This window comes from Diadema antillarum, unplaced genomic scaffold (genome assembly GCF_040938485.1).
Source record: "Diadema antillarum isolate AM-2024a unplaced genomic scaffold, OU_Dant_1.0 scf00000045, whole genome shotgun sequence".
Lineage (NCBI taxonomy): Eukaryota > Metazoa > Echinodermata > Echinoidea > Diadematoida > Diadematidae > Diadema > Diadema antillarum.
Genome location: NW_027270934.1, coordinates 1657840 through 1674347, shown reverse-complemented (window position 1 = coordinate 1674347; position 16508 = coordinate 1657840). Strand labels below are relative to the sequence as shown.

Here is a 16508-nt window from a genome sequence, read left to right as displayed (position 1 = left end):
CTGAATCCCTTTCGTCCAAAGGGAGGCCATTTGGTGAATTTTGATAGTTTTCTGTTAGTCTTTGTCAAAGACCCTATTGCTGCAGTAGATTTCAGAGAAGTGAGCGGAGGAGCGAGACAAAGTCCAGCTTTTCCAGCGAGAGGCAAGAATTATTTGACGAGCTCGGCGTCGGTCGGGTCTTTTCACTCGAAATTGTCGGCACTATTAAACAACAGCATGGTGTCTTTGACAAAGGCTAATGTTCTGCAAGAATCAGTTTCGTGTGGACTCTTGAGGTATATACTGTATAATTCTTGTAGATCGCAGTGTCATGATTCGTAGAGTAAAGCATCTCATTGTCTCTTGCTATACGACAGACGGTGCGAAACCAAGTATGTGGGGCAATTAAAGGGTGTGTACAGTTCTGGTCGAGGTAAGGATTTAGCTTTTAACGTTTTGCGAGATATTCAGAAACCACTCTCGAGACACTTTTTTTTCTCCCTGACGTAAAGCCGAGAACGTCTTGAAACTCATCCTACCTTTAGAAGGTAAGATCTTAACAAGTCGCCTTTGCGTCCCAAACAATGCACCTTTGCTCACTCTTGACCCCCCCCCCCCCCCATTAAAAGAGCTGCTGGCAACTGTAAAGAAGTCGTCTTAACGGACGTTTGAAGTGATACATTGGTCTTGGTGGTGAGAATTAACGATTCAGCTCTTATCATCATTATTATTATTATTATTAAATTTTAAAGAGCATATTATTCTATGGGGAATTCAAAATTTGTGTGATGAAATTCGGTCTCGAAATGGCTGAGACACATAAAAACAAAACAAAACAAACCGTTCCTCGTAAACTCAAAGGAGGCAAGTTTCGCGTTATTCACGTATAATCATAACATCAATCCTGGAGGGTATATTGGGGTAGATCAGAGTGCTTGCAGTAAGAAAAGCGAGGGTAAGGGATGTTGATATTTACATCGACAAACAATTGGGGAAAAGCAAGTAGATTGAGCAATGAAACTTTACGAGGTAGCCTTTGATGGTTCACTAAACACGTTTAGCGGACCGCGATTATAGCAGATTTCTGAAAACTGCTAAACGCGTCAAAAGTAGCCTGAAGGGAAGGATGGTTCAGCGGTTTGATGATAATTACTGAAGTGATCAGCAGCAAACGATAAAATTGTAGTACTTATCACTTCTGCTCAGCTGTGAAGAAAGAGTGACAGTTACGACTTGACAAACAATTGTAATGTAAGGGGACTTTTTAGACAAATATGAACATCGTTGGGGTTTTGTAATCTCAATTTTTCTATACATGCATCTTTGCATGAAATGAGGATCAGATGTTGGGATCGCACGTAGTTAACAATTCGTCAGACCATGATGTATGTATGGACTCTTTGGCTAGGGATCCATGAGAATTAGCGAGCCCCGTCGCACTATCTGACTATACGTTAGTCACATTCAATGTGGGTAGCACATTTGTCATAAGTTCACGCACAATACATTCGACAAAAGCAGTTCATATACTATATCACTCAAAGAGAAATCATGTTCGGACAGCCGTGCGTCAGGGCATGCCTGGCGACAGCTGCCCTGAGCTGGAGGGGCTGCGAGGGGACCGCAGAGAATTGCTATGTGCGTGGCGATGTCAGGGGTCAGTACGTACGGGGTGATGAACTCATATCCCGATAACATAACTTTAAAGGGGAGATCCGCCCCAAGTTTTATGGGCAATTATGAACAATTTTCCATCTTACAATCTGAGTTGCATAGTCTCCCATGCATCAGAGTCTCTCATGATGTGTGAATGTGAATCCATGAAAAAAAAAGCCCCTGAAAATAATACGAAATTTTTAACGGTAAATCAGTGTGCGACAGACCTTCCAGTAACTCAGTATTTCCAACTAACAAAAATGTTAGAAGAAAGCAATCTATGAACAAGTTATTTGCATGGTGATTTGCTTTCCGTAGATTTCTCGATGGTGAAGAACATACCGGTAGGCCTAATCTATACATTATTTGTTTACTGGAAATGTATTTGCATGCATTGCATCATCAGCAATCTGCTCAGCTGTCAAAGTTCCGCAATTTCTGATAATGAGCCACAACAAAGACAAACGATGTCTTGAAGATGATTTTTAAAGTGTATATAGATAAGTTGAACAAATTGAACAGTGAAGGCTGTGTCAAGTATGAACAAAAAAAGTATTTCTTGTACGAAAGATATCATTATGATTCATAAGTTTCATATTTATGTTTTCGCAAAGCGGCGATGTCATTCCAAAGTCTTAAGGGACCCCAAGGAAGAACAGCTGCGTTTTATTCGTGCTGCTGAATTTGAGCAGTTCCCCGTTTATCATAGTGGCCCTACATTCTCTGTGAACTCTTCGTTGATATGTTGCAGAAAGAAAAACAAGATAGTCGTGATGTTATTGTAAAATGTCTCATGACTGTGTTTATATGATTTCATGTCTTTTCGCGAGACATGCTCGCCGGTCCCAGTTATATGATTATATGATATACATTCATTTTCTTTCATTCATTCATTTTCATTCATTCATATTTCTACACAACATCCCCAATGCTTCTTACATAAAGAAAAGAAAAAAAAAAGAAAAATATTTGCAAAATTACGGAATCGGTTTACTTTTTACAAAACTTTAATCCATTTCCTGGAAGGGGGAGAAATCACCATAAAGTCCATTGCTCTGTCATTCCAATTCTGATATATTAATTAGTTGCAACAGATGTATTTTTTCTTCCTGACTTCATTTTTCGGAGAAAATCATATCAAGATGAAGATTTGTTTTAGATTAATTTCATCGTGAAACTTTTGAAGGCATGCCATAATTGCATCATTTAATAGTCAATAAACAATGTGGGCTTGCGACTGACGTCTGTATATCCAATCGTGAAAACATTTAAAATTGTGTAGCCACATAACTTTCTTAATTTCTGTCGAATATTGTTAAGCTGCTCTTATCAGATGTTGCTTTCTAAATTGAACGTGGATTGATGATACCCTTTAAAAAATCCTTGCACGCCATTGTTACTCTGTTTTCTGTTAAAAAGCTGATCAGACTTGAGGGACTGAAAAGTGCGTCCAACAATCAACCATTTTTCTAGGAGTGTTTTTCTTTTTCTTTCTATCAGTACTGAATCAAACACCTCATTTTCAATGGTTGCTTGATGTATAATGTAAAAAACATACTATATTGTTAAAAGCTGTTTCATCAATCAAACCTTACATTGTGTGTACTGTTTTGAAATAATTTTCAGAACTTCAAAGCATTTCTCTCGCCCTAAAGATCCAGACAATGCTAGAAAACAAAGCTATTGTTCACTAACAACAAAAACTGCGAAGTCTGATTCCGGCTCCAATAGCAGTATGTTTCCCTTCTCCTTAGTTCTTCGTTCCATCAAATAGCATGAAGCGCCACCCTCTTTTGGTAGCACATAATGCTTCAAATTTACCCGAGATATAAAGAAAGGAAAACAAAAATTAGAATTCACTTTTCACTGTTGTGACTTAGTCTGGTTTCCTGACCCTTTGCCGACTGTACTCCTTTTACAAAATGCGCTCTCCGCGGCGACGAAGTCGCTGCCTTCGCCGAAAACCTGCTACTTCTTTATGTCGTTAGAGGGCGTTAATATTCTGAAAAGTGCAGAAGGTTTGGAAGCCAGACTTGCATGTGACACCACCCATCGAGTGACACAGAAATCATTCCGCGTTAAAGGGACATACGAGATATGTAGATTTCACATCACGTGCGTAGGCCTACCTAAAATCGATAAGTGGCATGTTTAGATATGTGGATTTATTGTGGTCTGAAAGCAGATAAGTCACTACTATTACTATGGAAAAAAACAAAACAAATTGCACTGAACAAGGATGACGACGTAGCAGGCTCTCATTCCAGTGGTGTAGCAATGTCATTCCATTGCTCAACAACTTCACCTGTAGAATTGACGCATGCTGTATTCTTTGAAGACATAATCATGCATTTATATGATTGTGTCATTGTGAAACTGTTATGTCATCATCCTCGTTCATTGTAATTAGTAATCAATTTTGAAAGCATTCTATTCCTCATCACAAATCACTATAAAATAATGCTGAAAATCTGTTCACAGTACAGTGTATAAGCAATTCATAGGTAGATGTTCAAATGCTGAAGTCTGAAAGTAATTTCGGAAGCTGCCTTCAACATTCGTCACGCAAGGGTGAGTGCGTGGATTGAAAGTGCTGAATAGAAAGTGTTCATGAGGATCTTTTGTTGGAATTTGGATAAACAACCTTTGTTACCAAACAAAATACTGGACATCTGAATTGCTTTAACTGCCCATACTGTGACAGTTGGAGTCATTCATTGTAATTAATGATCTTTTATTACCTTCATTCTCGCAATGGAATTTCCCTCTGGGAAAGTAAGAGAAGGGGACACGCATGGGGTTTTTACTTTCAGAGCACAAATAATGAGAATTTATCAGGCAAACCAAATGCCTTCACTTATTTGCACGACCTCACGTGTATGCACATGCCATACCATGATTATTGAGACAAATAGTGCAGTCAGACAAATTTTGTCTGGTGTTACTTAGCAGACATTTATCGAAGATTATTCAACCGTGATGATTGCTTTGAACAAACTAAATGAATGAAGTAGATGTAAGCTGAATCGCGGGTAAGTCTTCATTTGACGATTCATCCCTGAAATTATCCTGATCTATATAATATCAGGCACTCCGCGTGGAAAGAAATCGGATGTTTCAGCCTTTTGCTTTCTAAAGAAGTCATTTTTTTTTTTCTGTAGGACGAATTTTACCACAGTGTTGACATATCGCACGGCTTTTTTGGCCCTTCATATAGGTTTTGATCATTAATTTTAGAAGGTTTAAGAGATCGAAAATTAGTGGTAATGAAACTTGCATTGTGTGTAAGATGTCAAGGTAGAAAATTAAAGGGGCATTCCAGACGATTTTCATAATTTCACATCATGTAGTAAATGAATCGACAGCACCATGCATAGATTTGTGGAATAATTTATTGTGGTCCTTGAGCAGAGAAACCACTGCCCTGAAAATCTTACACAAATTACACTGAATAGTGTTGATGACATAGGCGCCTCGCATATTTCAGATGTAGGAGGGCACGCCATTAAAATACCGATTTCTTAACAAGTTCACCTATATAGAATGTGTCACTGCAGCAGTGTGCAGTGAGAATTTGCTATATTTTAGTCCTACAAAATGGGTCTAGGATTGAAAACTAGTAAGTGTTAAACAGGTCTAAATTTGCAGACTACATGTGTTCAATGAAAGATAAGACCCCTACCCCAGGAGGCTAGTGTAAACATTGAACAATTACCCCCTTGTTTTAGAGAAAGTATTAAGAATCCACCATTCACTTTGTACAGCAATAGGGCTTTGTGTGTTGTACGTGTATGCAGTATTATGGGTGGATGTGGCAAGCTGTTTAGTGACAGTATTCACAGTTCCAGTGAAAGCTTGCGAAGTTACAGCAGTCTAACAAGTTTGTTCAAGTTTTGTGGGAAAACAACAGGCCCGAATTTGGTAAGAAACTAACTTCTTTACAATGTTTTATAGCTTATGATGATGTGTGTGATCATGTTAGTGAATGAGTAGATTGTAAGGAATATTTACAGGGCAGGATTTGATGTGTCAAATCTTTGTAGACAAATGGGAGTAGACAAAGAAGAAGCCAGCGATGCCCCATGCACACTGGTCTCTCTCTCCCCTCTTTCTCTCCTCTCTCTTCTCCCTCTCCTCTCCCTCTCTCTCTCTCTCTCTTTCTCTCTCATTACGTAAGCAGTACAGTGTATGTGCTTGTGCCTTAGAAGTATGGATGTATAGCGGAATGGTAGGGATGTATTATACCTTTTTGCTGTTGCTGTAGGTAGTTTTGGTTAATGAGTTATATTCTCACAAGTGTTGTTAGAGAAGTACAGTGTACTGATACTGTCAAGCATTAGATTGTGTAACATGATTTCTGTGTGAAAGTAGTGGATGTTTAGTAGAAACACATTGACACACATTCAAAACGAGTCGAGATTACAACTTAACGTAATCGAATTAGTTTTGACATTAGTTGACAAGTTGTTAGCTGGTGTATAGTGTTTATAATAGTTAGGCTTTTATGTGATGGTCTTACGAAGTTATATTTCAGGTTTTAATGCAGAAATTAGTTATAGTTGATAATTTTGAGTTAATAGAATAAGTTTATTTTGTGTATTTTATTATAGACAGTGATATATAAAGAAAAGTTTGAGAATATATTTCAGTGTTGATTAAGGCAACAATAACTTTAATAATAAGTTGAAATATGGTTGAAGTTATGAAAGTTTAAAAGTGAATTAGGTTTTTGGATAATATTGGAATTAGATTTTAATAAAGTGTATAAATAATATAAATAGTTGAGGATTTAGTTGATTACAGAACAGTTAATTCAGAAAACCATAAAATATGGATAAGTTTGGTTTATGATTGGTGAGTAAAGTGAACGATAACATGTATCATTACATTAGTGATATAGATTATTGGTAGATTATGTTATTACACTTTAAATGAGCTAAAATGGTGTTAAATCATGTAATGTTTCATGAAGCTATTCATGTACACTTCAAACGTAAGTTTAAAACTTTGTTTTTGTGTATTATATTTCAGATTGTTATCTGAAGGTCGGTATGAACTGAAGGTCCGTTATGAACTGAAGGTGCATATGAATCGAAGGTCGTTATCTAAAGTGAAGCTCAGTAACTGGAAGTCCATAACTGAAGAGTTGACTGGAATTTCATATTGGAAACATCAGTGTGTTAGCGTAATAAACAAGTATTTGTCACGGTAACCGGATGTCACCTTGCTTCGTGTTTGACCTTGTGAATAACAACTAAGGAGGGTTGTTTTGAATGAACAGTGGAAACTCCTCCGTGGTACGAGTTGTCCCGGAGGCAGTCACAATAACAATCAAATTGGACTGTCGTCCAACAAATAAAGCGGACTGTCGTCTAACGAGCGATGAGCATCGCGTCACTGTCATCAATTGGAACAGTTTCCAACGTCGATGGGATTCGGAAAGTTCTGAATTCCTTTGAATTGTATGATCTGTAGTTTCAACAGAACAAGTATTGGAGTACTAATACAGTGAGTAACATTATGGCTGCCGCGAATGTTTCCAGTATACTTGATCAGTCCAAGGTGGACAGTAAGGCTGAGAGTTCAGCTGGTCACGATCACTCATCCGTGAAGGGTGAAATCTTGTCTAAATCACTGCCGGAAATGATGATTGGAGATGAGAAAAAGTTAACTTCAAGGAGGAGTGTATCAAGCAAAGGAAAATCAGTCAAGAGTGAAAGGCTAATGAAAGCATTTCAAGCGGAACTAGATGTGATGGACAAAGAGGATCAGATCGAGATTCTGCAGAGGGAACATGAGCATGCCATAAAGATGCAAAAGGCCAAGATGGAATTGAAGCGATTGAGGATAAAGAAAGAGCTTGAGCAGAAATTATCTGAGTTAGACGAGTCAGATGAAGATGATAATCTTACAGAAACGTCTAGATCCAGCAACATCTCATTACCACGGGAGAGCAGGGAAGAATCAGTGCAGAGATTCTTCAATTCACAGCCAGTAGATGATGTGGAAGTTAAGAACGCAGATCCCGTAGTTTCTGAAGTTGGTCAGGCAAAACCTGTGACACAGGATACAGTCACCTCATCTGGGATGGAAAAGGTTGCAGAATCCCTCACTCATGTGGCAAATATGATCATGCAACAAAATGCTACCAGTCAACAAGTGGCTGCAGCAAGTCAGCTCCCCAAGATAGATGTCCCTGTGTTTGATGGTGACCCACTACGATACCCATTGTGGAGGAATGCCTTTTCAAGCTTTGTTGATTCAAAACCTCTGGACGCGGCAACGAAGCTTAACCTGTTGAATAACCATGTTACTGGAGAGGCGAAGACGGTGGTAGAGCACTATCTCCTACTGGGTACAGATGAGGCGTATTTGAAGGCAAGGGAGTCTCTCGCCAACAGATATGGCAATACCAGCATCGTGTCTTCAGCGTTCATTAAGAAACTCAATTCTTGGCCAAGGATATCAGACAGGAACCCAGGTGGATTGCGGTCATTTGCAGACTTCTTGCAACAAGTCAGTGTTGCTAAAATGACGGTTGACTCTCTTGGTATACTTGACTATCCACAAGAGAATGTCAAGTTAGTGATGAAGCTGCCTCTCTACCTGGAACGCAAGTGGAGAGATGAAGTTGATAAATGGCAACGGTGTGGGTATGGCACGTATCCAACATTCGCGAGATTCACAGAGTTTGTGAGAAGCGCTGCAGAGAAAGCGAATATTCCAGAGTTGGAACATTCTAGACCGGATGAATCCAAGCAGAAGTCAGTCCCATCAAAGTCCAAGACCTTTCAAGGACGGTCTTTTTCTACATCTGCTGAAACGAACAAGCGGGGAGAGTACTCATCCTGCCTATGTTGCAAACGAGACCACCACCTTGATGACTGCCCATCATTTCAGAAGAAGTCCTTCCATGCCAAGAAAGCCTTCTTTTTCCAGAAGTACTTGTGCATGGGATGCGGTGAGAGTAGTTCTCACCTTGTGAAAGAATGTACCAAGAAACGCAAGTGCAAGAAGTGCGGCGAAGCCCACTTGACCTGTCTTCACCGGGAAAAGACAGAACAGTCATCAGGAAGTTCAAAGTGTACAAGCGTCTGCTCTCTACCAGATCAAGATGGCAAGGACCATTGTATGATCGTGCCAGTGTGGGTCCGGCATGCTGATAACCCATCAAGAGAGTGTCTTGAGTATGCCATACTTGACGATCAGTCCAACGTTGGATTTGTGTCTAAGGATCTGTGCAACAAAATGGAAGTACAAGGACAGGAAACAGATCTCATGCTGACGACAATGCATCAGAGCACTCACGTGAGATGTCAAAAGATCAGTGGTCTAGAGGTCCTAGACTTCCACAAGAAACAAATCATCCAGCTTCCCCCCTGCTTCACAAGAGAAGAAGTCCCAGCCAAGCGTTCCCAAATACCCAAGGCTGATGTTCTGAGGAGATGGTCACATCTAGCCCCAATCGCTGACCAACTGATGCCATACAACCCAGCTATCAAAGTTTCTTTGTTGATAGGAAACAACTGCCCAAGAGCCATCAGACCGAGAGAAGTCATAGCTGGTGGAGAAGATGACCCTTACGGCATGAGAACGTCGCTCGGCTGGGGTGTAGTAGGCAGAGTGTGTCAGACTCCTTCTCAACCTGAAGATAGTGCTGTATGCAACAGGATCCAGGTAAATCAAGAATATCCCCACTTTGTACATTCCACCAAAGTGAAGGAAGTGTTCTCGCCTGAGACAGTTCTCAAGATCCTGGAACAAGACTTCCAAATGACAAGTCCGAAAGGAGCAGCACTATCAGTTCAAGAGGCTAGATTTATGTCCATCCTGGAAGACGGCATCAGGCAGAAAAGTGATGGCCATTACGAAATGCCCCTGCCCCTGAAGTCAGATGAGGCCAGCTTTCCGGACAACAAGATCCTAGCCCTGAAGAGATGGAGACAACTGTCCGCCAGATTCCGCAAGAACCCAAAGTTTCTGGCTGATTACAAGACCTTTATGGAGGATGTAGTGACGAATTATGCTGAAAGAGTGCCAGCTGACTGCTTGGATGTCCGAGACGGTAGAGTAAACTATGTCCCTCATACTGGTGTGTATCACCCGCGGAAGCCCGACCAGATTAGAGTAGTCTTCGACTGCTCTGCCAAGTACCAAGGCGTGTCCCTGAACGATCATCTCCTACAGGGTCCCGACCTCATGAATGGGCTTCTAGGTGTACTCTGCAGATTCCGGAAAGAAGCCGTAGCTTTCATGGCTGATGTGAAAGGCATGTTTCTCCAATTCTATGTGAAAGAGGAAGACAGAAATCTGCTTCGGTTCCTGTGGTACAAGGATGGAGATGAAACCAACGAGGTTGTGGAATACCGGATGAAAGTCCATTTGTTCGGAGCAGCCAGCTCACCAGGATGCAGCAACTTCGGGTTGATGAGAGCTGCGGATGATGGTGAGGAAGAGTATGGATCAGATGCAGCAGATTTCATTCGCAATGACTTTTATGTGGATGATGGGCTGAGCTCCAGACCTACACCAGAAGAAGCCATCAAAGTGCTGAAGAACAGCCAAGCCATATGTGCAAAAGCAGGTCTCAAGCTCCACAAATTTGTATCCAACAGCAGAGAAGTTCTGAGAGGTTTCCCTGTAGAAGAGCGTGCCAAGAGCCTTCAAGACGTGGACCTGGACATTGACAAGCTTGTACTGGAAAGAGCTCTGGGAGTATCTTGGAATGTGGAGAATGATACCTTCAATTTCAGAGTTCAAGTGAAGAAAAACCCTTTCTCAAGACGAGGAGTGCTGTCCACCATCAGTTCAATCTATGATCCAAGTGGATTTCTGGGTCCTGTAATCCTGAAAGGCAAACGCATCCTGCAGTCGATGTGCAAACAGAATCTAGAATGGGATGCACCCATGCCGGATGAACTGCGTCCTGAATGGGAGAAGTGGCTTCATGACCTCCAGCATCTGAATGACTTGCAGTTCACGAGGTGTTATAAACCAAGTGGTTTCGGAGACATCAAGCAAGTAGAACTTCACCACTTCTCGGATGCCAGTCAAGATGGTTATGGACAGTGCTCATATCTACGGCTTATCAACCAGGAAGACAAGGCACACTGCTCCTTTGTGATTGGGAAAGCCCGAGTAACTCCACTGAGACAAGTCACCATTCCAAGGTTGGAACTGACCGCAGCAACGTTGTCAGCCAAGAGCAGTGCATTCCTCAAGTCAGAGCTGAGGTATGAGTCAGTAGTAGAATTCTTCTGGACTGACAGTCAGGTGGTTCTTGGGTATGTGAAGAATGAAGCACGCAGATTCCATGTCTTTGTGGCAAACAGAGTCCAGCTCATCCGAGACCTTACTGAGCCCGATTCCTGGTTCTACATAGACACGTCCAATAATCCTGCTGATGAGGCTTCAAGAGGTATCACAGCTCAGCATCTCGTCCAAGGCAGTTCCTGGCTGACGGGACCCAAGTTCCTGTGGGAGAATGGAATTTTCAACCCCAACCAAGAGACCACGAGTTCGAACCCCACAGTAGAGGAGGACGATCCTGAAGTGAGGAGAGCCACAGTCATGGCTACAGGTGCAGAGAGGAAGACCCCGCCTGAAAACTTTGAGGTCGACAGATTCCAGAGATTTTCAAGCTGGCAAAAAACCTGTAAGGCTATTGCCCGTTGCCTGCAGTTGAAGAAACGTCTTCAAAGAAGGGAAGTCAAGCCCAATGCTCCTGCACAGGACAGCGCAGTCAAGCCATCACTGTTACCATTAACGGTATCAATGTTGAAAGATGCCGAGAAGGCAATACTGAAGAGCGTTCAGCAAGACTGCTTCCCGGAGGAAATGCGAGAACTCCAAGAACTAAGCAACACGGCACAGTTTGCTGACAGACAAGCTGCAAGGTTGAGAAATGTTTCTCTGAAGAAGACCAGCGCCTTGTACAGACTTGACCCCTATCTGGACGATGACGGGATCATCCGAGTGGGAGGACGCATCGATAGAGCCAACATCTCACGTGATGTTAGGCATCCTATCATCTTGCCCCGCAGAAGTCACATCAGCAAGTTGCTCATACTGCACCATCATCAAAGAACACACCACATGGGTCGGGGAATTACTCATAACGAGCTGCGTCAAGCTGGATACTGGGTCATTGGAGGGTCTTCAGCAGTATCTCAGTGCATCTCTTCCTGTGTGACGTGTAGGAGACGCCGTGGTCCAATGGTGCAGCAGAAGATGGCAGAGCTCCCAGATGATCGAGTCGAGCCCTCAGCTCCATTCACATACAGTGGTGTCGATTACTTTGGCCCTTTCTTGGTCAAGGAAAGACGCAGCCAAGTGAAGCGCTATGGAGTTATCTTCACCTGCATGGCTTCGCGAAGTGTCCACCTGGAGACTGCGAGCAGCTTAACTTCTAGCTCCTTCATAAATGCACTCCGACGTTTTATGAACAGGAGAGGAGCTGTTAGACAACTACGCTCTGACCAAGGTACAATGTTCGTGGGAGGTCGCAGTGAACTGAGGGAAGCTCTAGCTGAGATGGACCAGAGTGAGGTGCAAGAGTACCTACTGCAGAATGGATGCGACTGGATTCCATTCAAAATGAACGTTCCACATGCATCTCATATGGGCGGTGTATGGGAACGACAGATCCAGACAGTTCGCCGTGTCCTAGAGCCGCTAATGAAGTCTGCAGGAAGCCAGCTAGATGATGAGGCCTTTCGTACCTTCATGACAGAGGCAGAGGCCATCATCAATTCCAGACCCCTGACCACGTCCGGTTTAAGTGACCATGAACCACCGGAGCCGCTGACACCGCTTCATCTTCTAACCATGAAGCCGAAGGTCGTTCTACCCCCTCCAGGACAGTTCCAGCGGGAGGATATGTATGCACGGAAGTGGTGGCGAAGGGTACAGTATTTGACCAATCAGTTCTGGCTACGGTGGAGAAGAGAGTATCTTCAGCAACTGCAGAACCGCCAGAAGTGGGTCAGCCCAAGCAGACAACTCGCAGTTGGAGATGTGGTGATAGCGAAGGAGAACGATGATGCTCGTGGCAGGTGGCCCCTCGCGCGTGTCATCGAGGTCTACCCCAGCAAGGATGGCTTGATCAGGAAGGTGAAGGTGCTGATGGCCGACGGCTTGCTGGACAATGAGGGAAAGCGTCAACGCCCCCCTAGTGAACTTGAAAGACCTGTCCACAAGTTGGTACTGTTATTACCAGCAGAACAATAACTAGACTGTCACTAAAGAAGACCAGTTTCGAATCCCCATCAAGGAGCCTTTGAGCTATTTGACTGAATGAATATGGTTTGTTTCCAATTGCATCAGGAGAAACGAAAATGCAAACATTCATTCCTGTATGTTGTATGGTGTTTAATTTTACCTACATGTCACTTATGTGTGATACCATGTACCTAAATTGGGATCAAGTGAATATGTTATTTGTTAATGAAATGGTAAATGGATGGGTCCATTTAAAGGAGCCATGTCACTGCAGCAGTGTGCAGTGAGAATTTGCTATATTTTAGTCCTACAAAATGGGTCTAGGATTGAAAACTAGTAAGTGTTAAACAGGTCTAAATTTGCAGACTACATGTGTTCAATGAAAGATAAGACCCCTACCCCAGGAGGCTAGTGTAAACATTGAACAATTACCCCCTTGTTTTAGAGAAAGTATTAAGAATCCACCATTCACTTTGTACAGCAATAGGGCTTTGTGTGTTGTACGTGTATGCAGTATTATGGGTGGATGTGGCAAGCTGTTTAGTGACAGTATTCACAGTTCCAGTGAAAGCTTGCGAAGTTACAGCAGTCTAACAAGTTTGTTCAAGTTTTGTGGGAAAACAACAGGCCCGAATTTGGTAAGAAACTAACTTCTTTACAATGTTTTATAGCTTATGATGATGTGTGTGATCATGTTAGTGAATGAGTAGATTGTAAGGAATATTTACAGGGCAGGATTTGATGTGTCAAATCTTTGTAGACAAATGGGAGTAGACAAAGAAGAAGCCAGCGATGCCCCATGCACACTGGTCTCTCTCTCCCCTCTTTCTCTCCTCTCTCTTCTCCCTCTCCTCTCCCTCTCTCTCTCTCTCTCTTTCTCTCTCATTACGTAAGCAGTACAGTGTATGTGCTTGTGCCTTAGAAGTATGGATGTATAGCGGAATGGTAGGGATGTATTATACCTTTTTGCTGTTGCTGTAGGTAGTTTTGGTTAATGAGTTATATTCTCACAAGTGTTGTTAGAGAAGTACAGTGTACTGATACTGTCAAGCATTAGATTGTGTAACATGATTTCTGTGTGAAAGTAGTGGATGTTTAGTAGAAACACATTGACACACATTCAAAACGAGTCGAGATTACAACTTAACGTAATCGAATTAGTTTTGACATTAGTTGACAAGTTGTTAGCTGGTGTATAGTGTTTATAATAGTTAGGCTTTTATGTGATGGTCTTACGAAGTTATATTTCAGGTTTTAATGCAGAAATTAGTTATAGTTGATAATTTTGAGTTAATAGAATAAGTTTATTTTGTGTATTTTATTATAGACAGTGATATATAAAGAAAAGTTTGAGAATATATTTCAGTGTTGATTAAGGCAACAATAACTTTAATAATAAGTTGAAATATGGTTGAAGTTATGAAAGTTTAAAAGTGAATTAGGTTTTTGGATAATATTGGAATTAGATTTTAATAAAGTGTATAAATAATATAAATAGTTGAGGATTTAGTTGATTACAGAACAGTTAATTCAGAAAACCATAAAATATGGATAAGTTTGGTTTATGATTGGTGAGTAAAGTGAACGATAACATGTATCATTACATTAGTGATATAGATTATTGGTAGATTATGTTATTACACTTTAAATGAGCTAAAATGGTGTTAAATCATGTAATGTTTCATGAAGCTATTCATGTACACTTCAAACGTAAGTTTAAAACTTTGTTTTTGTGTATTATATTTCAGATTGTTATCTGAAGGTCGGTATGAACTGAAGGTCCGTTATGAACTGAAGGTGCATATGAATCGAAGGTCGTTATCTAAAGTGAAGCTCAGTAACTGGAAGTCCATAACTGAAGAGTTGACTGGAATTTCATATTGGAAACATCAGTGTGTTAGCGTAATAAACAAGTATTTGTCACGGTAACCGGATGTCACCTTGCTTCGTGTTTGACCTTGTGAATAACAACTAAGGAGGGTTGTTTTGAATGAACAGTGGAAACTCCTCCGTGGTACGAGTTGTCCCGGAGGCAGTCACAATAACAATCAAATTGGACTGTCGTCCAACAAATAAAGCGGACTGTCGTCTAACGAGCGATGAGCATCGCGTCACTGTCATCAATTGGAACAGTTTCCAACGTCGATGGGATTCGGAAAGTTCTGAATTCCTTTGAATTGTATGATCTGTAGTTTCAACAGAACAAGTATTGGAGTACTAATACAGTGAGTAACATTATGGCTGCCGCGAATGTTTCCAGTATACTTGATCAGTCCAAGGTGGACAGTAAGGCTGAGAGTTCAGCTGGTCACGATCACTCATCCGTGAAGGGTGAAATCTTGTCTAAATCACTGCCGGAAATGATGATTGGAGATGAGAAAAAGTTAACTTCAAGGAGGAGTGTATCAAGCAAAGGAAAATCAGTCAAGAGTGAAAGGCTAATGAAAGCATTTCAAGCGGAACTAGATGTGATGGACAAAGAGGATCAGATCGAGATTCTGCAGAGGGAACATGAGCATGCCATAAAGATGCAAAAGGCCAAGATGGAATTGAAGCGATTGAGGATAAAGAAAGAGCTTGAGCAGAAATTATCTGAGTTAGACGAGTCAGATGAAGATGATAATCTTACAGAAACGTCTAGATCCAGCAACATCTCATTACCACGGGAGAGCAGGGAAGAATCAGTGCAGAGATTCTTCAATTCACAGCCAGTAGATGATGTGGAAGTTAAGAACGCAGATCCCGTAGTTTCTGAAGTTGGTCAGGCAAAACCTGTGACACAGGATACAGTCACCTCATCTGGGATGGAAAAGGTTGCAGAATCCCTCACTCATGTGGCAAATATGATCATGCAACAAAATGCTACCAGTCAACAAGTGGCTGCAGCAAGTCAGCTCCCCAAGATAGATGTCCCTGTGTTTGATGGTGACCCACTACGATACCCATTGTGGAGGAATGCCTTTTCAAGCTTTGTTGATTCAAAACCTCTGGACGCGGCAACGAAGCTTAACCTGTTGAATAACCATGTTACTGGAGAGGCGAAGACGGTGGTAGAGCACTATCTCCTACTGGGTACAGATGAGGCGTATTTGAAGGCAAGGGAGTCTCTCGCCAACAGATATGGCAATACCAGCATCGTGTCTTCAGCGTTCATGAAGAAACTCAATTCTTGGCCAAGGATATCAGACAGGAACCCAGGTGGATTGCGGTCATTTGCAGACTTCTTGCAACAAGTCAGTGTTGCTAAAATGACGGTTGACTCTCTTGGTATACTTGACTATCCACAAGAGAATGTCAAGTTAGTGATGAAGCTGCCTCTCTACCTGGAACGCAAGTGGAGAGATGAAGTTGATAAATGGCAACGGTGTGGGTATGGCACGTATCCAACATTCGCGAGATTCACAGAGTTTGTGAGAAGCGCTGCAGAGAAAGCGAATATTCCAGAGTTGGAACATTCTAGACCGGATGAATCCAAGCAGAAGTCAGTCCCATCAAAGTCCAAGACCTTTCAAGGACGGTCTTTTTCTACATCTGCTGAAACGAACAAGCGGGGAGAGTACTCATCCTGCCTATGTTGCAAACGAGACCACCACCTTGATGACTGCCCATCATTTCAGAAGAAGTCCTTCCATGCCAAGAAAGCCTTCTTTTTC

General features: G+C 41.9%; 2 protein-coding genes across 2 annotated transcripts in view; both read left to right on the top strand.

The window, feature by feature from the left end:
- The window catches only part of LOC139714124 (solute carrier organic anion transporter family member 4A1-like), an 87550-nt gene that overhangs the window by 31289 nt on the left and 39753 nt on the right, over positions 1 to 16508 (top strand). The gene's annotated exons all lie outside the window — the stretch shown is intronic.
- LOC139714523 (uncharacterized) lies at positions 8584 to 12995 on the top strand. The gene is made up of 2 exons (XM_071626220.1): positions 8584 to 9626; positions 12066 to 12995. Exons 1-2 carry the CDS (start codon positions 8587 to 8589, stop codon positions 12862 to 12864), a joined length of 1839 nt encoding a protein of 612 aa, XP_071482321.1. The 5' UTR covers positions 8584 to 8586; the 3' UTR covers positions 12865 to 12995.

What these genes read in the sequence shown, in the direction of transcription:
- LOC139714523 (XM_071626220.1), top strand. Translation starts at nt 8,587, where the DNA reads ATGGGATGCGGTGAGAGTAGTTCTCACCTTGTGAAAGAATGTACCAAG. An exon ending in CCAAAGTTTCTGGCTGATTA is followed by an intron (nt 9,627 to 12,065) that starts CAAGACCTTTAT and finishes CATAAATGCACT; the next exon opens with CCGACGTTTTATGAACAGGA.